Source organism: Arvicanthis niloticus, chromosome 11 (assembly GCF_011762505.2).
Source record: "Arvicanthis niloticus isolate mArvNil1 chromosome 11, mArvNil1.pat.X, whole genome shotgun sequence".
Classification (NCBI taxonomy): domain Eukaryota; kingdom Metazoa; phylum Chordata; class Mammalia; order Rodentia; family Muridae; genus Arvicanthis; species Arvicanthis niloticus.
The window spans coordinates 47,887,577-47,911,727 of record NC_047668.1 but is presented as its reverse complement, the minus strand read 5'-3'; the positions used below and the strand labels follow the sequence as shown (position 1 = coordinate 47,911,727).

Sequence of the window (24,151 nt, the reverse complement as noted above, 5' to 3'; positions counted from 1 at the left end):
CCCTGAAATCTTTCTGAGACTATTACTCACAAGCTGTAACATGGAAACTGAGATCTGGGATGTTCCCAGGGTACGAGATACTGTTTTCTGGTCTTTGGACTACATTCTTTCTGAACATCAAGTCTACCAATTATTTTATAGTCCTCATGTCTCCACTGCTTTAACTTGTAACACTTGGCACATAGTTTGCAGAGCCTGGTGCAGAGATCTATGCAACACTTCTGAATGCACCCTGGAATCAGCCCATCTGCCTGATATGGAATGTACAGTTGGGTTTTCTTTGTTTCAGAAGCTTTTGGTTTTAATTTTAATAGGAAATATTGATAGATACAAGCCAGAACTCTTCGAAGTCTCTGGTATTTTTTAAGTACTTGGTTTATGACAAGTTATCTAGAGAAAAGGGAAACAACTAGTGTAAAGCCTTGCTGCTTTAGAATGTTTGCCTTTAGGAAGTAATTTAAAAATCAAAAAAATAAAAACATTTGATTAGTATTACTTTTTGTTATAAAGGTTGGATGGTTGTAATAATTTCGGGAAGGAATATGCCCTTTTTGTTAATAGGAAACTAGAAGGCAGCCTTTTAACAGTAAAATACTTTTCTCTTTAATGGGTTTGGGAAGAAAATATTAGGCTGCTACCAATTTAGTTATAGCCATGAATAACTGAATTTGTTTCTTTTAAGACACTGTAAAATTACTTTATCTGTCTGGAAATTAGAGGTCTAGCTTAAGTCTTGAGTGACTTAATAGCATCAGTAGGGTTGTGTTTCTTTTTGGAGGCTCAAGAGGGAAATGTGTTTCCCTGTTTTTCTAGTACTTTTTTGACTTCTACTCCTTAACTTCATGTAAGGTGAAATACTTTTAAAAAGTAGAATGAATAGACATAGTACTTAAATGAGTTTTGTGTGGTTTCTTTTGTTTACTGCTTATTGAATGGTCTTTATATGCTATCCTTGACCTTTGTTATAAACATTTGTTCAGATCTGATGGCCAAAAGAAAGGAAGAAAATTTCTGCTCTCCTGAAAATGCTAAAAGACCAAGACAGGAAGAACTGGAAGATTTTGATAAAGACGGAGATGAGGATGAATGTACAATTTCTTTCACAAATGGAACCTCCACTTTGGTAAGTATAGAATTATAATGTTTTTTTAACTGATTTGTTTCTCGTGATCATTTTATATGTCACATTTTTAAAATAATTTGTAGTCAGAAGGAAGCAGTAAGAGTTTTAGAGAGCTGGGTAAAAATAGCATCTGACACTGAAGTTTGTGTTAATAATTACAAAAATTAAAGAAAATAATGAGAGAAATAACCATCTTCAAATAAAGTTGGCAACCTGTAGTAAGACTAGCATAAGTAGAAGAGGAAGACGTAAATTGCCAATGTCATGAATGGAATAGAGGCTGTGATTGCTGACTTGATCCTATGAGCTTTAAAAGAGTAAGAGTATATAATTGTCCTTCACACTTACATCTGAGATACCACTACATACTCAACAAAGTGATAGCGTATGAAATAGTTCTATCACTAGATCTCAAGAATGAAGAGAAATGAATTATTTATATATTGCTGATGGGATTGTAAATTGTTACCACTATGGAGAAGTTTGTTTCTGAGAAAACAATATAAAATTGTACTAGATTTATCTTAGTACGAAACAGTATATTTTTAGTAGCTTTATTCATAGTTAAATTCAAAATCAATCCACATGTGATCCAGTGAATATCCTGTGGTAATTCGTTTTATGAACTATTGCTTAGCAGTGACAGAAAGCCTGACAGGCAATAGCGGACAATTACGCTAAGTGGAAAAAAAGCAACCCCTAAGATTATGTTTTGCATAAGCTTATTTATTTGGCATTCTTGGAATAATATTTACAGAAGTAAAGAACAGATAAGTGGGCAAGTGGTTGTGGGTTGAAAGGGATGTGTTCATACTTATGATCCCTTACAGCAGGAGAGATCTTGTGTGGGAAAACACGATGTGTTTAGGCTGTGTCAGTGTCTTGCTTGAGAGAGATACTATGCTTTCTTGAAGTTTTACCATTGGTAGAAGCTAGGTGACGAGTACATAGGGTCTGATTTCTTAATAGTTGCATATGACTGCAATTTCTTAAAGTAAAAATATTTTTAAAAAATTCATGAATTATACCTGATATTCTAATCATGAAGTGATGTAAATATTTCTCCTTTTTGATGAGGTATATGGGTAGAATTGAGAGAGTTTGTAAAGAACCTGTAAAAATGCTGATCACATTAGAGTGCTCTCTAAAATTGACTGGCAAAATCTGGTTGTTTTATTTTGGTACTTGATATCTATGAAGTACAGGTGAGTATTCTAGCCAAATACTAATTAAGCCATTTATAAACTTAATCTGACATTTTATAATATGGGAAGTTTTTTTCTGCTTTACAGATTTAGTAATCCTACCTTTTTGTTTGTTTGTCTTGTTTTGTTTGATACAAACATAGAGTTTCTCTGTATATCCTTTGTCTGTTCTGGAACAGGCTGGTCTCAAACTCATAGCTCTGCCTGCCTCTGCCTCCCAAGTTCTGGGACTAAAGGCATTCACCACCACCTCCCGCCTTGGAAGTCCTACATTCTTTTTATATTACTCTAAGTCATTCAGTTTTTGTAAGTGGCTGAAACAGAATGCCAGGAAGAAAAGCATGTGGACAGTGCTGTTCAAATTCTCTGTTATGAAAATGGAATGTTATATATTAGAAAGTGAATTCCATGTTCAGACCATGGCCAGATAGTAGTCCTCTTTCAGAAATACTCTAAAAACAGTTTTGTATTTTATAGTCATACTCCACCATTGCTTCTCATTGAAGTGGAGGTGTTTTCTGCCTCCCATAGCATTGAGCAACAACTGGGTATATTTTTTGGTTGCTACACAACTGGAAGACAGATGGATGCTACCAGCATCTATTGTGTAGAAAAGAGACTTAGGATTCTGCTGAATGTTCTACAACGCACAGGACAGATTATGTAGCAAAAAATATTTGACTAGTAGTAGTGTTAGTTTTGCCAATGTTAAGAAAAAGTTTTTTGATAGATTTTCTAGATCTTTAAAGATAATAGAATTGGTGGTATCTTAAAGAAAATTCCTACTTTATTTAATGTTGGTCATTAAAGTTACTGTTGCACACTTGATATAACTTTTCATTAATAAATATTGCTGGTCTGTCGGAAGCTTGAGTATTAGTAATGAGTATATTAGAGTGATTGATTTTTTTTTTTTTAATTCCTTTGTTGTTAATAGACTGCAGCAGAAGTTGGAATAATTGAGAGTATTCAGCTAAGGAATTTCATGTGCCATTCAATGCTTGGACCTTTTAAGTTTGGTTCTAATGTCAACTTTGTTGTTGGCAATAATGGAAGTAAGTGCCTTTGCCCTCTTTATACTCTACTTAGTGATGACAGTGCATGAGCTTTTTCAAATAGCTGACTGTTAGTGCTGATAGATAATTTAGGTCTATACTTTATGGCTTCCCAGAATTTATTTAGTTCGCACTTAAAGAAAATAATTGAATTAACCATAAGTGTGTTATTTAAGTAGTAGGTATAAGCATTTCCTGTTTTTTTTGTTGTTGTCTTTTAATTTATTTATTTTTTATATGTGTGACTGGTTACCTGCCTGCATGTATGTGAACCTCATGGATACACAGCCCTCAGAGGTTAAATCTCTTGGAACTGAAGTTACAGATGTTGTGAGCCACCATGTGGGTGTTGGGTCCTGTCTGAGAGCTACAAGTGTTCTTAGTCACTAACCACACTGTCTCTTTTTGTCTTACTTCCATTATTCCTTCCTTCCTTCCTTCTTCTTCTTTTTTTTTTTTTCTCCCTTTCCATTTTCTTAAGATAAAAGTTAAGTTATGTAGTTCAAGCTTGCCCAAAACCACTAGGCCAAAGGAGCCCTCCATCCCCTCAATAGAAATTCACCACAGCAACCTGGTGTAAACACTAGATAGGGCTCAAATGAAGTGCCTTATGAATCCAGATTTGGAAGTAACAGTTTCACTGTAGTGATCATTGAGATTCTTATGAGTAGGATCTATTTGTGCTGGTACTTGAGTGAAACTTATAGATCCTTTTAGACTCATTTGTTAAGAAGTTGAGATGCTCTAGGCACAGATGGGTCATTCTCAAATGTTCAGAGGATAGAAGATGTATGTGGAGAAGGAGGCTTAACCTTATGTGGTTTTATCATATGGTACATGGTGGGGAAGGACAGAATATGGCATGAGAGTTTGTATTCTATGCAGTACTGTTGAGAATCTTAAAGACTTGATAAAGATTTTAGAGTTTTATTCAGACGTCAGAGGGTAGCCAGTTAAACTGGACAAGATCGTTGTGACAGACCAGATGTGTTGCAGCAGGTGATGGTAGGCAAGCTAGGTGTTGGGTGACTGAGACAGTGAATAGTCTACCACCTAGTAACAGTACTAGGCAGTGAAATTAGGTATGTGTAGCAACACAGTTCCTTTCAGTATTATTATTGCTGCTTTTGTCATTTGGTACAGAAAGAGGAGATTTGGGCAGGAGAGAGTGAATAGAGAAAAGGTATTTATTCCAAGGAGGTTGTAAAGTATAAGAAGTAAAGAAAGAATTGTGGTTTCTTTATAAAAGTTTGAATGGTTTCTTTTATAAAACTTAATAAAGGAGAATTAAGTAAAGCAGTATACCTGGAAGTAAGGAAAAGGTAGTAAGAACTTGAAAGGCATTCCAAGTACTAAGTCAAGGTAATCACTAATTTATATTGGCTAAGTTTGGTAGTATGTTGTAGAAGATAACAAATAGTTGTTAATTGATTGGTTAGTGGATGATGACATTGAGAAAATTACTATATCTGAGAATTAAGAGATTTTCAAAGTGGAGTTTCGGTGTTTTATATCTTTTAGAATCGAAAGAATTACACTTCAAAACAGTTAAACATAAAAAAGCTAGAAAGTGAATATTCAAATTAAAGGTCAAAATATTCAAATAAAATATAAAAATAGTAAGTTAAAACTGTCAAAATATTAAAATATGTGACTTTTAAAATAGTTTTTCTCTGTTTAATGTGTTTCATGAATATGTGTGCTAATTCTGAGGCTGCATTATTTAGTGAAAGAGACAACATTCCTTCCTACATGGAGTTTTTTTTATACCTGAGAGCTATTTTTAAATTACTGTGCCTAAACTTTATCATGAAAGGAGTAGCCACAATTAATGTAATAGCAAATTATGTAAATTAATTATGTAGTTTTATTTAGTAATTTGAGGTACCAAGATGATAGATTGAGTTTCAGGTTGGAAAGATAATTGACCATTTTCCTCCTCTCATACTGTGTATAAAAATCTGGTCTCTGAAATGTATGAGTTTTTCCTACTGGTCATAGTGAGGTAGTTCTTGATGTAGAACTTTTCTTACTTTGCAACTTTACCACTGAAAGAAAATTATAATTGAATCTGTAACATTGAACTTGAGGTTGAGACAAATTCTGGGATCTTTTTGAATAAAATTATGAAGTCAGCATTTTCTGTCTCTGAAGTTTCAATATGTGCCTTTTTAGGTGGGAAGAGTGCTGTGCTCACCGCACTCATAGTTGGTCTTGGTGGAAAAGCAGTTGCTACTAACAGAGGATCCTCTTTAAAAGGTTTTGTGAAAGCTGGACAGAAGTAAGTGGTTCCTGTATGAGTTTTGTTTTGTTTTTGTCATTGTTTTTAACTCTTTCCTCAAATTCCTTCCCTACAGAGGTTTCCCCTGCTTTTCTCCACCCAGTCCCTCTTCCTCATGTCCCCTCTTTTTCTCATATCTACTCCTCCTCCATTTCTCTTCAGAAAAGGGCAGGCCTCTTAGGGATATCAACCAAACATAGTATGTCAAGTTACAATAAGACTAGGCATATCCCTCATGTTAAGGGTAGGTGCATTTATTCTCTACTAAGAAGCATGCTTTAGAACCCTGGAAAGTAGGTTTGTCCACAGGAGGGGTTTTGTATATTAGTCCTTTGTCCTGCCTTTGTTTTCTTCTAAGCAGATAGTTTGTATTACTTGATACCATACATTGCCCACTGAAACTTGTTACTTTTGTGGAAGAAATGGTAGCAGCAAATAGCAAAGAAAAGAAATAATTGGGATTACCACAGTATGAGGAACTACGGGGCACAGCATTAGGAAGGTTGAGAACCACTGCTTTTTTTTTTAAAGATTTTATTTATTTATTTATTTTACATATATGAGTACACTGTAGTTGTCTTCAGGCAAGCCAGAAGAGGGCGTCAGATCTAATTGCAGATGGTTGTGAGCCACCATGTGGTTGCTGGGAATTGAACTCAGGACCCAACTCAGGACCTCTGGAAGAGCAGTCAGTGCTCTTAACCACTGAGCCATCTCTCTAGCCCAGAACCACTGCTTTATTATACAAGGATGGGTGTGTGATCTGGGAAGGTAGGCCTGAGAGGTAGCTAAGTTTACAAAGTGAAAGACTTGGGACCATTAATTTAAAAGTATGAAATGTTATTTCAGACTTAATTTTCTTTTTGTGTGTGTATGTTTGTGATCTTCCTTCTTTGGGTTTCCTCTCCCACCTCCTGAGTCTCATCTTCATTCTGTCTCGTGTGATACCTGAGTATCTGACTGTTGTCTATGGGTCTATGGAGTTTGTGTTTCCTTTCTTATTGTTTTTTGTTTGTTTGTTTGTTTGGTTTTTTGTTTGTTTGTTTGTTTATTTGGTTTTTTTTTTGTTTTGTTTTTTTGTCCTGGCTGTCCTGGAACTCACTCTGTAGACCAGGCTGGCCTCGAACTCAGAAATCTGCCTGCCTCTGCCTCCCAAGTGCTGGGATTAAAGGCGTGCGCCACCACCGCCTGGCTTCTTTCTTATTCTTGGTCTTGGCCACTCTGAGTTTATGTGTGTAGATGTTTACTAATACTTTAGTCGGGTATGTTTGTAGAAAGGGAGTTTTGTCTCTGTCTCTGATTCAGACAGTGACTCGGGTATGTGGCTCTTTCTGTCAGTTGGTTAGATTCACTTCCCTAAAGCTTCTGTTGTGTGCTCCTGCATTTTTCTTCAGACTTCATCATCTCACCAGTGTTCTGCACCAGATTGGTTTCTCTGTTGAGCCCTCAAAGCCATAACTAATGAACCATCATTTTTGATTGGATCATGTTGAAATTTGAATTAAGAAAAATTTATTTTGAAATCATTTTTGATTTGCAGAAGTGTTGCAGAGATAATAATAATGTTTCTTCTATATTTGTTGCCCAGCTTCCATAATGATGATCAAGAGTCACTAAGATGTTCCTAAGGAAGCTATGTAATTCACATTGATGCATACACTTCTTAACTGATGTGTAAGGCTTATTTTTCTGAACTTGAATTTTGAAAGAGAACCTGATTATTCCTTGCAGGCTTACATATATTCTACCCAAGTTTTGGAAATGGGGATATAAACTGATAAGTGGCTAGGTCTATCTTGCCAAGAGGGGGCGGGGGAATATACAGGAAAACTGATGTGTACCTCCTGTCACATTGTAGTGGATAGTGAAGCTCATTTTGAATATTTTTCCTGACTTCCTGTAACTGTTAAAGGATGGGGTTTATTGACAAATTCATAAGAAGTTTGTCAAAGATTTTGTGTAATTGCTAATTAATGTAGGTTTTTTTTTTGTTGTTGTTGTTTTTGTTTGTTTGTTTGTTTGTTTTGTTTTTTCGAGACAGGGTTTCTCTGTGTAGTCCTGGCTATCCTGGAACTCACTCTGTAGACCAGGCTAGCTTCGAACTCAGAAATCTGCCTGCCTCTGCCTTCCAAGTGCTTCGTGCGCCACCACCGCCCGGCTAAAGTAGTTTTATATATGAGATGCTTACATGAATTGGGAAATACTGCCTGCTTTTATATGTTAGACAATTAAATATTTGTGCTTTCACTAACATGTTTTCTGCCACTATTATTTTAATGGAAGTTGAAGTAGGAAAATAAAATTGATTTTAATGTATATATTTGTTTTTCTGAGACAGAATTTCTCTTTTGTAGCCTTGGCTGTCTTGGAACTCTCTCTATAGATCAGGCTGGCTTTGAGCTCACAGAAGATCCACCTGTCTCCTCTGCCTCTCAAGTACTGGGATTAATGACATGCACCACCACTGCCCAGCTAATGTATATTTTTTTAGACAGACAGACAGACAGACACACACACACACACACACCTACCTTAGTTATTCTTCTGCTATGATAAAACACCATGACCAAAACAGTTTATAGAAGAAAATATTTAATTAGCTTATGGTTCAGAGGGCTAGATTCCATAATGATGGAGCAAAGGCATAGTGGCAGCAAGAGCTAAGAGCTTACATCTTGATCTGTAGATAGGAAGCAGAGCACTGGGAATCATAAATTATTTAAGACCTCAGTGCTTTCCCTCAGTGACACTTCTTCCAACAAGGCCATACTACCTCTATTCCTTCCCAAACAATTCCTCCAATTGGGGACCAACTATTCAAACATGAGATGGTGGGTCCTATTCTCATTCAGACCTCCAAATCCCACTCTGACCATAGGCCCATAGCCATATTAGTGCAAAGCACATTTAGTTGAACTTGCTCTTAAGGAACAAGCTAGGGTGCAGCCCCCTTCCATGACCTCTGCATCAGCTCCTGCCTGCTGGTTCCTGCCCTGATTTCTACAGTGTGGAAGTGCTTTTCATAACTTTCTTATCCTGCTTGTTTGAGAACCCATGACTACCAGCCTAAGAATGGTACCACCCACCATTTCCTCAGCTATCCCCTATCAATCACTAATTAAGAAAATGCCCTACAGCTGGATCTTATGGTGGTTTCATAGGGGAAGAGTGATAGCAGCCTTTATAGCAAGTTCAAGACCAAGTTCAGATGGATGAGGGGGGAGAGGTGCTCTTATCAGTACGATCCTTGATTATGTAACTTACCGTTTTCAGGTAGTATAATGTCAATTATAACTAAAACTTTACTTTTTGATTTTTCGAGACAAGGTTTCTGTATGTAGCTCTGACTGACTGTCCTGAAACTCTGTGTACACCAGGCTGGCCTTGAATTCACAGAGATACCTTATTCTGCCTCCAGAGTGCTAAGATTAAATTGTACACCACTATTGCCTAGCTGAAAGAACCAAAACTTGTACAAACACAATTTTGCTCTTTTGCACACCATAGCCAATTTTCTATGATTGTTCTCAACTTTATTTTTTTGTCAGATAGTGTTTCTGACAGAGAGATACACATAATGATAGAGTAACACCCTTGCTAATCTTCAGAAGCATTAGACTGATTACTTAGGGAATTTGAAAGTTTTGGTAATGTAATGTAATTGCATTGTACCATCCTGTAATTTTGGTTAACCTCATTGTTTCAGCTCAGCAGATATCTCAATAACATTAAGGAACAGAGGAGATGATGCCTTTAGGGCAAATGTGTATGGTGACTCTATAGTTGTGCAGCAACACATTAGCGTGGATGGAAGTCGGTCTTACAAACTCAAAAGTGAAAAAGGTTTGTTGGTTTTCTTATTTCTTACAAAATGTTAGTAATTAGTTCAGAAAGTTCTTATGATTGTCCATACAGTATCCTCCTAGTCTCTTGAGATCTTGTTTTATAACCTGCTTGGTTGTAAAAATAGTTACACACATACACACACAAGTATGTGCATATAGTAAACTTAGTTGTTGCTATAGGACATAAAGTCAGCACCATGTTTAACAGAATTAATTTGAAGTAAGCTGTGTCATTTTGTCTTTTTTATGGATTTTCTTCCCCCCTTTCCCCTTGATCTTTATGGCTTTAGAAAAGATCTTTTAGATCTTTAGAGCTTGAAGAAAGTAGAAAAGGGCACAAAGGAGGAGGGGAGTATTTAGTTACTGAAGAAGATATAGACTGGGAGCCACAGGAAGAAACACGTACCATTACCTCACATGGGCTTTTTTCCTTCCTTTCTATTTGGACAGTGACTTGTGTGTCACTCTAATACTACATATATTTACTGTGGTTGTTTGTTAAATTGGCATGACAAAAGGTGCTCAATATTTGCATTTTATAGATAATTTTATGTTTTTTCCTGCATTTCACATGGAGACTTGTCTTTGTGTTTTTATAAACAGGTACTGTGGTTTCTACTAGGAAGGAAGAGCTAATCGCAATTCTTGACCATTTTAACATCCAGGTAATTGCTAAATTTGTTTTTTAATTAATGAAACTATCATTTTATTGGCATGTATATAAGTAAATAAGATGGCTTCATGAGTAAATTGATAAAAAATATGTACTCCATTTTTAGTGAACCCCCTTAAATTTGACTAATTCAACTCATTTTTAGTGCATTTTTTGTTAGCATAGTCAAGAATATCTTGTTAAAATTTATTTTAATAATGGCATAAATTTTTTCTGCAGTATAAATTTCATAACTACTCAAGAGGCATGAACTATGGTAGTGCTGCTGATCCAGGGTTGGTGGCAAGGTGTCTGACAGTAACACTAGGTCTTATTTTCAAAAAGTTAGATACAGGCAGGAGGGAATAGTGCATACCTTTAATCCCAGCACTTGGGAGGCAGAAACAGGCAGATGTATCTCTGAGTTTGAGGCCAGCCTGGACTACAAAGTGAGTTCCAGCACAGCCAGGGTTACACAGAGAAACCCTGTTTCCAAAAAACAAGCAAACAACCAAAAGAAGTCAAATATAATTAAGATTTAGGAAAGGATTGGAAAATATTTTCCTTTCGCTCTCCCTCTTTTCCTTCCTTTGTTTTTTGAAATACTCAGTATGTAGCTTTGGCTGGTCCAGAGCTTGCTATAGATCAGGCTGAGATCCTATTTCTGCCTCCCCTTCCAAGTGCTGGAGTTAAATATGAGCACCACTACACTGAGCTGTAAGCATGCTTTAAAGCAATAAAAAGCACCAGAATTTTACTTAAAAGGGAATGTTTTTTAAAAACATTGGTTTACTTTAGAAATCAACAGTTGTCATTTTTAATGGTAATAATGAACATTTAAGTTTCTTTTGTTATACTAGTCCTGTATGTTTAACCTGTGAATACCATTTTTAGCATATTTTCTTTGTTACTAGTACCAGAGCTATGATTAAATAAATACCTGAATCTTTTTAAGCAAAGTTTGTATTTAAAGCCTTTTTATTTTATATATCTTGGTAGTCAATTGTAATTTTGTTTAAGCTATGGCTTATTTAAAATGACTTTATTCCAAATGTTAAAAAATGTTTTTCTATTGTTTTCTATTATCCTCACAAAATTATAAAGACATGAGAAATCTTAAAGCACTGATGTGAAAAAACAGTAGTTGCGATCACAGTTGTGATCACAGATAGCTGGGTTGAACTTCTTTTGTATAATGTAAAAGCTCACCAAGTTGCCCGAGCTGTGCCACAGGGGTGGTAAGGATAGATAGGGATGCAAGACAGCTGACTCACTTGCTAAGTATTTACATGCCTTGTCCTTCGATGTTGACAGCACTAAATGTTAACCTGGGTAAAAATGAAAGCCTATTTTTTTCCTGTGTGTGTGTGTTGGGGGTTGGATATGGAGGTACATAAGTGTGTGAGTGCTTGTGTGGGTGGAGGGCCAAAGTTGACACTGGATATCCTCAGTTGCTTGCAACTTTATTTAGTCAGTGTTTCTCATTGAATATGAAGCTTGTCAGTTTCTGCTAGTCTACCTTGCCAGCTTACCCTGGAGGTCCTTTGTCTCTGTCCCCTAAATGCTAGGGTTAAAGTTGGCAGCTTTCTGATTGGCTTTTTACATGGGATCTGGGGGTCTGAATTGCTGTTCATTTGTGTACATAGCAAGTGTTTTAGCCACTAAGCCATTTCACTAAGCCCCAAAAAATCTAAGAAAAGCACCTAAGACTTCTTGAGCTTGTACATTCTGTAGTGGAATATTGAATATGACTACCATATATTTTGGTATTGTTCAGTTTTGAAATATAACTGTGTTAAAAATGTGTAAGTTTGGTTTTTTGTATTAGTCCTAACATTATAAACTTTTTTGATTATAGCTCAGCTTTCTTGATTGACCATTTGGTTTGGTTTAAAACATTAAAATGAATATTTTTTTAATGCCTTTATTAAAAAATTTGTTTCAGGTGGATAATCCAGTTTCTGTTTTAACACAAGAGATGAGCAAGCAGTTCTTACAGTCTAAAAATGAGGGAGACAAATACAAAGTAAGAGACTAAACTAAATACAAACCTACCTAAGGTCATGCTTTCACATGTATATAAACTTGCTCATATAATGGGTATTGAGGTTTTTTCCTCCTTCAGAATCACACACTTAAAATAATATTGTAAAAGTAGATTTAAATTGCCAAGTAAGATGTAATAAGTATAGGGCTGGAGAGATGGCTCAGCAGTTAAGAGCACACTGAGTGATCTTCCAGAGGTCCTGAGTTCAGTTCCCAACAACCACATGGTGATCACAACCATCTGTAATGGGTTCCGATGCCCTCTTCTGGTGTGTCTGAAGCCAGTGACAGTGTAACTCACATACATAAGATTAAAAACAATAAGATAAGTATAATTATTTTTTTAAATTTGAGTTTTTATGCTAAAATAATAGATTATTATTTTTTCAAATAACATTTGAGGAAATATGATGGAATGAACAATTGGCCCATAAATAACCTAATAACAAACTTTAAACCACTTAAAAATGTAAAAGATTTGTTCTTGGTAGTTTATATGTATGCTTACATATCTAATGCCTTTTGTGTAACTGTTTTAGAAGTTTTGAGGGCCAGATTTCTTGTTTTTACACTACAAGCCTACAAAATCCTAATTGTATTTTTGTTTTTGTTGATATAGTTCTTTATGAAAGCAACCCAGCTTGAACAGATGAAGGAAGATTATTCATATATTATGGAAACAAAAGAAAGAACAAAGGAGCAGATAAATCAGGGAGAAGAGGTGTGTAAATACTGTAAATCTTTTTGAGATGAGTTCAGTTCCTAGAGGTAAAAGTATCATAAAATTGTATTTCTATTTATATATCTGTGCCTTCATCTAATGGCATATTTTATTGCATCCTGAAGTATATGACATTTAATTTTTATAACTAAGGTATTTAATCTTCATTTTTGTTTTGTAATAATGGGTGTGTGTATTCTGCTTTTAGACTAGAAGATGGTATCTTATATTGTATCATACTTCATGTATAACTACTTGGTTGTGCAATGCATCATTGGTTCTCACTATACATAGTTTGAAAAATGTTATATTACATTTATCTTGTTGGGTACAGACTGCAAGCTGATGTTAAACATAATATACACTTCTCATCACACCCGTAAGAACATTCTGTGAGAGGCCAGTGGTTTGGTAACTGCTGTCACATCTTATCTTGACATTTTAGCCACTAGGCTAATGCTTGAATCTTTGCCTTGTGGTTGTTTGCTTGTTTGTTTTCCTTCCTTCCTTCCTTCCTTCCTTCCTTCCTTCCTTCCTTCCTTCCTTCCTTCCTTCCTTCCTTCCTTCCTTTCTTTCTTTCTTTTTGAGACAGGGTTTCTCTGTATAGCCCTGGCTGTCCTGGAACTCACTCTGTAGATTGGCCTCGAATTTAGAAATCCGCCTGTCTCTACCTCCCAAGTGCTAGGATTAAAGGCGTGCGCCACCACTGCCCAGCTTTGCCTTTTTTTTTTTTTTTGTTTTTGTTTTTCAAGACAGGGCTGGCATTTTTGGAACTCATTCTGGAGACCAAGCTGGTCTCAAATTTAGAGATCTTCCTGCCTCTGCCTCCCTACTGTTGGAATTAAAGGTGTGTGCTACCATTGTCAGGTGAACCTTTGTATTTTTAAATCACTCTTATCAGTCATATCCTGTTTCATTTTGTTTTAAACAACATGTTGAGTGGCTTTAATGGTAATTATTAAGGAGGAAGTTGATTATATTAACTAGAAAAATAGGAGTAAGATCTGATCTTTATAACATTTTTGAGTCCAAATATGTAATATATTTTATTTAGACCACTCAGGAGAGCAGGAAAGGCAGCCCTGAACCATGAGAAGAAGTCATGGGAGCCATATAAAGCAAGGGAAGAGAATTGAGAAGGAAGTGCTCATGGCTGAGAGATGTAAACATTGACAGAACTTCTCACTATTGAGTTGCAAAGTCTTCACAGATGTCTGTGGCAGGGTAGGTTTCAGTAGTGAGAAAATAGGAGGCAGATTTGTAGAATAGGAATACTGAGCAGAATCAGATCGTTTTCATGAAGCTTGGCGAGAAACGAAATACCTTTGGAAGTGGAGTAGCACCCATGGATAGAGAATAGTGGTTTTGTGTTTAAGTGTGAAAGAGAAAGGAGACAATAGGGTCCAAAACAGGGAGTGGATGGAGACTAGACCTTTTCAGTAACCAGGCCACCTTTCTTTTGCTGCAGTCATTGCAGATAACTTCTGTAGATTTGAAGGTGACAGTGGTAAAAATTGCTGAGCTTTTCCATTTGTTGATTTGCACAGCCTCTGGAGGCAAAGGCAAGGTGAATTAGTGAGAAAACAAGGAGGCAGTGTATGTAAGTTTGGAAGAATCTGCTGATAGATGAAAATGATCTTAGAAAAAGAAAGGTAAATTGGATAGGGAATCAAAGCAAATTTTTAGCTTTAAGGCCTGGTTGAATATAGATATGAGAATGAACAGGACCATCCACACAGGTGCAAGGAATGTGAGGTCTAGGAGCCATCTAATAACCTGTTCTAATGATAGGATATTGTGTATTTGTTTGATTTATTATTAAAGGATAATTAGGATTGTTTGATTTGGGGGATTAAATTTTTTCTCTTTCCAGTATCTGGAATAGTTTCTGGATACTTGTTATGCTTTCTTGGAAGGTCAGGCTTGTCTAGCTTTTCAAGGGGGGTTTAGGATAGGGATATATAGATAGGGAATTAAGGGGAAGGAAGAAGGAAGCTTGAGGACTGCTGTGGTCTTTTGAACAGTCTTTTCCTCTTAAGATTTGATCATTTTATAGTGCATAGCTTAGCACAATTATTGTACTTAGCACAATTGTACAAAAAAAAAAAAACCTCTTGTTTTTTTTATTTTTACTTTAGTGAAGTCATTTTTCTAACACTTTTGTGTAGTAACAGTTTAGGCATCGTTTTAAATACCAGATACACAAAATGTCTCCTTCTGATGTTAAAAAATATTGTCTATTTTTTTCTTTTAAGCGACTTACTGAACTAAAGCGCCAATGTTTGGAGAAAGAGGAACGTTTTCAAAATATTGCTGGTTTAAGTACAATGAAGACTAATTTAGAGTATTTGAAACATGAAATGGCTTGGGCAGTGGTAATTTTCACTCTTGTTCATCTATATTCATATATAGCATTCACAGACTTTATTACTGTTAGTTGTAATAATTGGTATATGATTGCATTTTCAGGTCAATGAAATTGAAAAACAATTGAATGCTATTCGAGATAATATCAAAATTGGAGAAGAACGTGCGGCCAAACTTGACAGGAAAATGGAAGAGCAGCAGGTACTTAGAGCCTCCTCTTCTAAAGATATAGTTAGCTAAGTCATGAGATTGCTGGGACTGGTTATGACCTATGGCTATCTGTGTATTATCTGTACTCAAATCTGTTGAACTTGGATCAGACCTGTGCTTTTCCAAAGACTGCTTAGCAACTGCAACTGCCATTTTAGACAGAATTGTATTTGGCTGGAATAACCCTCTCTGAGGCTTGGGCTGCTGACTTATCACCCTTGTGGACAATTGGACTTTGCTAAGAAGTCGAAACATAGACCACTTGAGAAATGGAGAGGTACCGAAATAACTGTTAGGTATAATAGCACTAGTGTTAGTAATCTGAAGAAGTTAGAACTGAAAACTTTAAGGGAATAGTAAAATGATCCAGAATCTAGATTTCATGTCTGATATTTCCTGTTAATACAGTTTGTATTAGATAACTTGTCAGATTTGTTCAGGTGGATTTTAACCAGAGATTTAAAATCTCATTAGAAAATATTGTATCTGAAAGTTTTTGAAGTTATGTTTCACATGGATGTCAAAGTTTGAGAAAGTGCTAAATGCTAACTCTGGGTTTCCAGAAGACTTTTTTTTTTTTAAACTAGTCAGCAGGTTGTATCTTGCATTGTTGAGAAGGAGTATAGAATTTATATACTGTGACATTCACTTCTTTAAAGATGTAGTTTAGTGGATTTCAGTATATTCACAGGCTGTGCAACTGCTACATAGAGATTTCCTGCACTGTCATGTTTAAAGTGGAACTTGTAGTTTCTTTGATCTTTATAGGTAGTGCTTATTAAAACTTATTTACTCTCAGCTCCTTATCACCTGATATTAAGTCATATGATACTCATTTTAACACAGTTATCTGATGAACATATAGTCTTACCGACTAAACGCAAACTTGTATACTAATAAGGTAGGTATATGTGCTTGTTTTTATATAAAGGATTAAATCTTGGCTCAATATTTGATTCGGTGGGACATAGAACATCTTTAATGTTTTTTTTTCCAGAGTTGGTTGATAATCTTGATATCTCTGTGCTGAGTATGCCACTTTTAATAGAAGTATGCAGTATGAAGTGGCAAAAGGCTTTTTAGGTTCATTTCAGAAATTGTTGAAAATTTTGTCCTAACCTCAAGGAGTATTTTTTTTTTAAATGTATATGAATACATTGGCACTATCTTCAGACACACCAGAAGAGGGCATCAGATCCCATTACAGATGGTTGTGAGCCACCACGTGGTTGCTGGGAATTGAATTCAGAACCTCTGGAAGATCACTCAATTCTCCTAACAGCTGAGCCTGGGGATTTTTTGTTTGTTTCTTTGTTTTTGTTGTTTTGTTTTTTAAGGAATGTTTTGATTTGTTGTTTTTATGAAACTGCTGTCAGAAACTTGAGCAGTTTAATAGCAAACATCCTAGCCCAATGATAATTCATAGGTAAAATAATTGATACAAGCTAGAGAGTGCCGTTAGGAAGTCTTTGTTTTCCATAATTATGCCATTATGTTGCTATAAGAACAGAAAACTATATATGAAACAAAAATACTGTGGTTCATAACATAAAACTCTCAAACTTGAGTTGAGGTTTTAGGTAGGTTTGTTGGTGTTATGTGACATAATGATGTGTATAGTGCAAAGTGCATGTATTGTGTGTTTAGAACTAAGTCTACAGTGAAGTTGCATGATCAGCATGGGCAGGCACTGTCAGGAACACTTAGAATAATTTATTATACATTGGGTTTTCCTTTAAGTTTTGATCACCTGCGAGCATTTTACTGCTCCCACAGCTTTTGGTACTTCAGCATTTCATTTACATGATGTCATACGGGATTACAATTCAGTTTAAGAAGCAATGCTTAATAAAGTGGCTCTTCCTCATTTCTACTTTGTATGTCAGTGTGGATTACTTATGTCAGTATTTTACTCACCTTTACTTAAGGAATTTCTACCTGCAGATATGGTTCTAGTATAGGATATGGTCTGCCCCAGCTTACTGCTTCTTGTCTTTCTTCAAGATCACAGATGTCTTTACTTTTAAGGGTTCTGTTGTTAACCCATATATGGAAAAATAGTAGCAATGAACAGTACATTTGCTTGGCCATCTCTGGGCTGTTTCTCACTCCCTCTTCAGGTAATAAATGGAAGTTCAATCCTTCCTATTACTGTTATCATGTCTTTAGTTAGGGTTTTACTGCTGTGAACAGACACCATGACCAAGGCAACTCTTACAAGGACAACATTTAGTTGGGGCTGCTTGTAGGTTCACAGGTTCAGTCCATAATTATCATGGCAGGAAGATGACAGCATCTGGGCAGGCATGGAGGAGCTGAGAGTTCTTCATCTGAAGGCTACTCGCTGAATACTCACTTCCAGGCAGCTAGGATGAGGGTCTTAAAGCCCACACCCACAGTGATATACCTATTCCAACAAGGCTGCCTACACCTTCTAAGAGTGCCGTTCCCTGAGCCGAGCATATACAAACCTCAAATTTTGTTCCTGACATAATAGTCCAAAATTTTCTCCCAAGTATGTTTATCCTCTTGGCCATACTTCTCATCTTGTGGTGGAGAAAGTCCTTAAGTCTTTCCTTCAGAGGTATTTTCTAGTCAAATAATGAAACCCAGTTTGGGTAATAGATGCTCACCTCGTTTTCACAAGCTGGCAGTTGTGAAGAAAACTGTGGGGCTTTCTTCTGTGTAAGCATTTGGCATTTCTGTAATAAATTATAAAGTTGTGGAGGGTAAGGACTATTTTACAGTGATAATATATCCTTCCTACCATTCATTTTTTAATTATCAAATTTATTTGTATGAGTGTTTTGCCTGCATGTGTGGCTGTGAACCACACGTGTGGCTGGTGCCCACGGAGGCCAGAAGAAATAGTTAGATCCCATTGAACTGAAGTTAAAGATAGTTTTGAGTTACCAAATGGCTGCTGGGAATTGAGCTGGGTCCTCTGTAAGATCAGTTAAGTGTTCTTAACTCCTGAGCCATCTGTTTGATTGCCTAATGTCGTTTTATTTTAACTTTAAGTCTTCATCTCAGTTATTTACTTGCTTAGTGTATATATGTGCACATGTGTGTACATGCATATGTTTTGGCATCCACAGATGCCTTGCATCATGCCAACTTACAGAGTTACTTCACTTCAGCATATTCATTCTCAGGTTGAACTTTGGTGGTCGGAATTGGCATTGGGTGCCCTACCTGTTGAGCCATCTTCTCACTTAGCCTGTGCTTGATATCTTTAGTAAAATTAATTTTATTGAAATGTGAACTGTTTCATAATTTTTATCTTTTTCTTTGCATTAAAGAAAAATAACTACAGTAATGGTTTTTTTTCCCTTAAAGGTCAGACTTAATGATGCAGAAAAAAAGTACAAAGATATACAAGATAAACTAGAAAAAATTAGTGAAGAGACAAATGCACGAGCACCAGAATGTATGGCATTGAAAACAGATGTCATTGCAAGGACAAGAGCCTTTAATGATGCTGAGGTGGGAGGAAGTCTTCTAAATTTGAGTAGTAAAAGCTCTTTTAAACATAATGACTGTTGTGTTAACTTCTCCTTGTCACCCTTTCCTGCCAACACCACCCAGATAGGATCATTCTGTGTTGTGTAGCCTGGCTGTTTTAGAATTCCATCTATAGACCAGGCTAGTCTCAAACTCAGGGACCCACTGCCTCTGCCTCCTGAGTACTGGGATTAAAGGTGTGCCCCACCACCACCAGATCTATTAATTATTTTTTTTAAGTAACGTTTTTCTATTTGGATCAAAATATGTTGCATTCACTTATTTAAAAAATGTGGTTTTAAATGTTAGGAGTGTGCTTTGATGGAATGTGTATTTCTGCATGTTACTAAAATACGTTCAATTTTTTTGTTAGGTTTTATATAACCGTTCCCTAAATGAATATAAAGCATTAAAAAAAGATGGTGAACAGCTTTGTAAAAGAATTGAAGAACTGAAGAGAAGGTAGTACAATAAAATTGAATTTCCGTATTAACACACTGTAATAAGTAGGCACTGTGGAGTGTTGCATCTTTGTGTTGGTTTTAGTGAAAATTGCTTACAGTGGCTTATGCTTTTTAAATCCTGTGTTTTTATTTAACATTTTTTTCTCTTTGTTTTATTACTCTCCTTAGTACTGATCAGTCATTAGAACCAGAGCGATTGGAAAGGCAAAAAAGGATCTCTTGGTTAAAAGAGAAAGTAAAGTCCTTACAGGACCAGGAAAATACAGTCAATCAGGAGGTTGAACAGTTTGAGCAAGCCATAGAAAAGGACAAACAAGAACATGTCCGAATTAAGTAAGTTCATCTCTTCTACTTATTTGAATATCATGTAGTTCTGCTGTTATTATGAGGAGAGAGAACTTTTTTCGTGATGGTAATAAAGATCCTTTTGAACTTGTTTTGAGTGAGGCTCTCATTGTGTAATCTTGACTGACCTGGAATGCTCAGCAGAGGACAGCTTGACCTCCAACTCAGAGATACACTTGCCTCCCAAGTGCTGGGATTAAATGCCTGTGCCACTGTACCTGAACTGATAAAGATGTGTTAAAATTACTTTTCTAAGACTTGTACATTTTAGCAATCTGGGATTCTCAGTCCATTACTGTTGTATCACTTTTAATGGTAATTTTGAGAACTGCTGACTGCTGTCTGGTAACTCAATTACTTGTAAATAAAAATCTCATTTTTAGCAGAGCAAGATTATTGGTTAATATGGAACTAATGTGGACAAAGCCCTAATATTTGTGAATAACTTAGCACATAATGTGTTTCCTTTCTCTGCCTTTATATTTTAGGAGAGAAGACATAGAAGTGAGACATACACTCAACTATAATCAGAGACAATTGAAAGAACTGAAAGATAGTAAAACTGATCGACTAAAAAGATTTGGTCCTCACGTTCCAGCTCTTCTGGAAGCAATAGATGATGCTTATAGACGGAGACAATTTACCCACAAACCTATCGGCCCTTTAGGTATTTGCCACTATTTTTGAGAATATCATTAATATAAATTCTTAGTTCTAGGAAGTAGTCTATCTAGCTATCTAGATATGTATAAAGTTTAATTATACTAAGGGGTTTTGTCAGCAGGGTGGGAGAGACAAGAGTCTTTATGTATCTAGTTTTGAACTCTTTTTGGGTGTTTTGTTTTGTTTTTGTTGTTTGTTTTTTGTTTTTCTAGACAGGGTTTCTCTGTGTAGCCCTGGCTGTTCTGGAACTACCTCTGTAGACCAGGCTGGCCTCAAACTCAGAAATCCGCCTGCCTCTGCCCCCCAAGTGCTGGGATTAAAGGCATGCACCACCTTGCCTGGCTAGTTTTGAACTCAATCCTTCTGTCTCAGTCTCCTGAGTGCCTCAATTACAGGCATGTGTTACCACTCCTGGCTCACATATTTAAACACAATGATAAAATCACTTTAAATACCTACCTTTCCTTTTATTCTTTTAAAATCTAAAACAGAAGAGAAAGAATTTAGGGGAAGAATTGTAATCAGTTAGCCAGACAACATGTAGACATGAAGCCATAGTGAAGAGACAGAACAAAAGCAACACGACTCGACTCATGCACTCTGTAAAATGGCTTCCTTCTCACTTGTTGCTTCATTTAGACAATGTGATCTACCATTCAGTCCTCTTTTAGTTCAAAAGTCCCTGCTCATTTATTTTTATCTGTTTCTATTTAGGGTTTTAGAAACTTTTTAGTAAAGTTCTTCTCGGTATTGATCTGTCTATAGGGATGATATTACTTAAATATTTATAAATTCTGTGATCTTTTTGTGGGTGATCACTTTTAGGTGCTTGCATTCATCTACGGGACCCTGAACTTGCTTTGGCCATTGAATCTTGCTTAAAAGGACTTCTGCAAGCCTATTGTTGCCATAATCATGCCGATGAAAGAGTACTTCAGTCGTTGATGAGAAAATTTTATCCACCAGGGACCTCTCGGCCACAGATAATTGTTTCTGAATTTCGGAATGAGGTATATGATGTGAGACTCAGGTAATCAGATAAATACTGTCTATGGTTTTGCTTAATTGTGTGTGCAGTTGAAAAGATGTTTTATTGGATGCTTGCAGAACTGTTTTCTTCTAAAGGAGGTGATAGCCAAACCTCTCTTACTATCTCTAGCCGCCCACTTTATATAGAGAAGGATGTTGTGACCTTGGCACAGTGGTATATACCTATAGTTCCAATTACTCAAGAGATACTTTGAACCTAGGACCTAGAAACCCAGTGCAAAATTAAAATAACAAAAAAAGGTGAAATAAAATAAACATATGTGTCCAGGATTGCATTTTGAAATTTTCTCTCCATCTTCACTTTTATCAAAATAATACTATTTCTGATTATTTTGTAAATTAATGCTACCTCATTCATTCTTGAGTAAATTTGTGTAGAGACACTTAGTTACCTTTGGTACTTAAGAAATTAGTTCAAAGTGTGGCCTAGGAGAAAATGTAGACCTGGCTTTATGAAGTCTTCAGGCTCAACAGGCTTAACCTAGGAGGATAAGTTTTGGTGAGACTGAGAGATTAGAGAAATGATAGTTTCATAAACCAGGTCTGGGTGATGACAAAGGCAGTGTTTTAGTTGGTATCAAGTATAAGGTGCTAAAGTACAAAGTTGTTGAAGCAGTGGAATGATTTAAATTCTAGTAGGTTTTTTTTTATTGTTGACCAGGTATTGATAAGACCCTTGAGTAGGTGTAATAATCTTGAGCTGACTTAAGGGTTCTGAAGAAGACATGTTTATATGTATGTGAAGAACTTTGTAAACTATGGTTGAAATGTTAATATAACAGTGATACATTTCAATGTAAAAAAAGATCAGAACTATTAGAACATTGACTGTATCAGATACTTAAGATGCATTTTATTCACTTATAAAAGGATTGTTGGTTAGCAAGATCTCATGACCTGCTAGCTTTAGTGGTGGCTTACAGCTCTGTCTAGCTTTTTATGTGGATACTGAGCATTTGAACTCATATCTTCATGCCTGCAAATCAAGCATTCTTGCTGAGCTATCCCCAGTGCTGTTATTCAGTAAAATAGTTATTGACCTATTTAAGATAATTAACTAAGTTATGTTTGTGTATAGTTATAGGAAAAATAATGATTTAGAAATTATAACAATATAACTACTATAATCAGTTTTGAGCATGATGGTTGTGAGTCTGGGTTTTAAATATGTATTTCCTACTTTAAATTCTACCCTAGCCACTTAAGTATCTTTAGGATGTTAGAGATCTTGTTAAACTCTCGGAAGCATCCTCATCAGAAAAATTAGGATAGAGTATGTTATAGTGATTAAGAGATTACATGAGCTCATATTTCTATGTGCTTAAAACAGTGTCTTAACATTGTTTTAATGTAATTTTTCAGCAGATAAACCTCTTAATGATAAGTGTTCAAATATCAGAAATTATATATTCTCTATAGTCTACTTACCCATTAAATTACATATTTTGCTTTTTATATGTGTGAAATTTGCTTGTGTTTAAAGTTTGTTGAGTTGCCCTCTCCTCTGTCTCCTAGAGCTGCTTACCATCCAGAGTTCCCAACTGTTCTGACAGCTTTAGAAATAGACAATGCTGTTGTTGCAAACAGCCTGATTGACATGCGGAGCATAGAGACAGTGCTGCTGATCAAAGTAAGGCCAGTGGTTCATATATGTATGTAGTTCCTGCCATTTAAACATCCTCATAACTGATTTTTTCATAGATATGTTTCACTATTCTACTTTTATCTCATGGGAGAATTTATAGGGTAATACAGCATTGGTTGGTTTGTGCATTTTGTTTCCAAAGAAACAGTTATCATGTTTGGGTGTTTATAAAATATTTCATAAATATATTATTATGGGAATTATTTTGATGTTTAAATAAAAGTACTTTAATTTTCTTACCAATGGGTATATCGATCAGAAATACTTTGGCAGTGTTTTAAAAATAAATACTTTTTCATTCTAGAATAATTCTGTAGCCCGTGCAGTCATGCAGTCCCAAAAGCCACCCAAAAATTGTAGAGAAGCTTTTACTGCTGATGGTGATCAAGTTTTTGCAGGACGTTATTATTCATCTGAAAGTACAAGACCCAAGTTTCTAAGCAGAGATGTGGATTCTGAAATAAGGTTTGAATTAATGCTTCACTATTTTATTCCCAATGTCCCCTTTGGGTTCCATTTTCTGTGATTTATTTAGTGTTTGGTCTTAAAAGTTTCTTTAACTAGATGTGGAATTCAGCACTTATTTTGATAATAGTATTTAGGAGCAAATGCATAAAATATCCCTGCCAGTTCTTCTACACATGCTATAGTATCAAAAGTTGTTACCTGTCCTTAAGCTGTAAGGATGTTTTGTACTAAACATTCGAAATAGTGCTTGCTTGGGCAGCATGTGTACTGAAGTTGGAACAACATAGAGAAGACTAATGTGTCTTCTGCAAAAGGATGGATTGCATATTTTGAAGCATTCCATGTTGAAGAAATAAAGAATGTTCAGTAGCTGTACCACTGCTCACTATTGAGTTTCAGTAATTTCCTTTTTTTTTTTTTTTTTTTTTTTTTTAAATTAGTCCAGCGTGCTGGGCTACTTTCAGACTTCTTTATCTGTCTCATTTATAGAGTTACATTGTTTGAGAG

General features: G+C 35.8%; 1 protein-coding gene across 1 annotated transcript in view; it reads left to right on the top strand.

The window, feature by feature from the left end:
• Smc6 (structural maintenance of chromosomes 6) overlaps positions 1–24,151 on the top strand; it is a 54,779-nt gene that overhangs the window by 4,552 nt on the left and 26,076 nt on the right. The window contains exons 2-17 of the mRNA XM_034513967.2: positions 981–1,123; positions 3,266–3,383; positions 5,559–5,664; positions 9,371–9,507; positions 10,113–10,174; positions 12,107–12,187; positions 12,827–12,928; positions 15,184–15,303; positions 15,398–15,496; positions 18,845–18,991; positions 19,383–19,471; positions 19,642–19,806; positions 20,307–20,485; positions 21,307–21,511; positions 23,047–23,161; positions 23,481–23,641. Of these exons, the coding sequence (XP_034369858.1) occupies positions 986–1,123; positions 3,266–3,383; positions 5,559–5,664; positions 9,371–9,507; positions 10,113–10,174; positions 12,107–12,187; positions 12,827–12,928; positions 15,184–15,303; positions 15,398–15,496; positions 18,845–18,991; positions 19,383–19,471; positions 19,642–19,806; positions 20,307–20,485; positions 21,307–21,511; positions 23,047–23,161; positions 23,481–23,641 (2,024 nt within the window). The 5' untranslated portion in view covers positions 981–985. The remainder of the gene's footprint in view (positions 1–980; positions 1,124–3,265; positions 3,384–5,558; positions 5,665–9,370; positions 9,508–10,112; positions 10,175–12,106; positions 12,188–12,826; positions 12,929–15,183; positions 15,304–15,397; positions 15,497–18,844; positions 18,992–19,382; positions 19,472–19,641; positions 19,807–20,306; positions 20,486–21,306; positions 21,512–23,046; positions 23,162–23,480; positions 23,642–24,151) is intronic.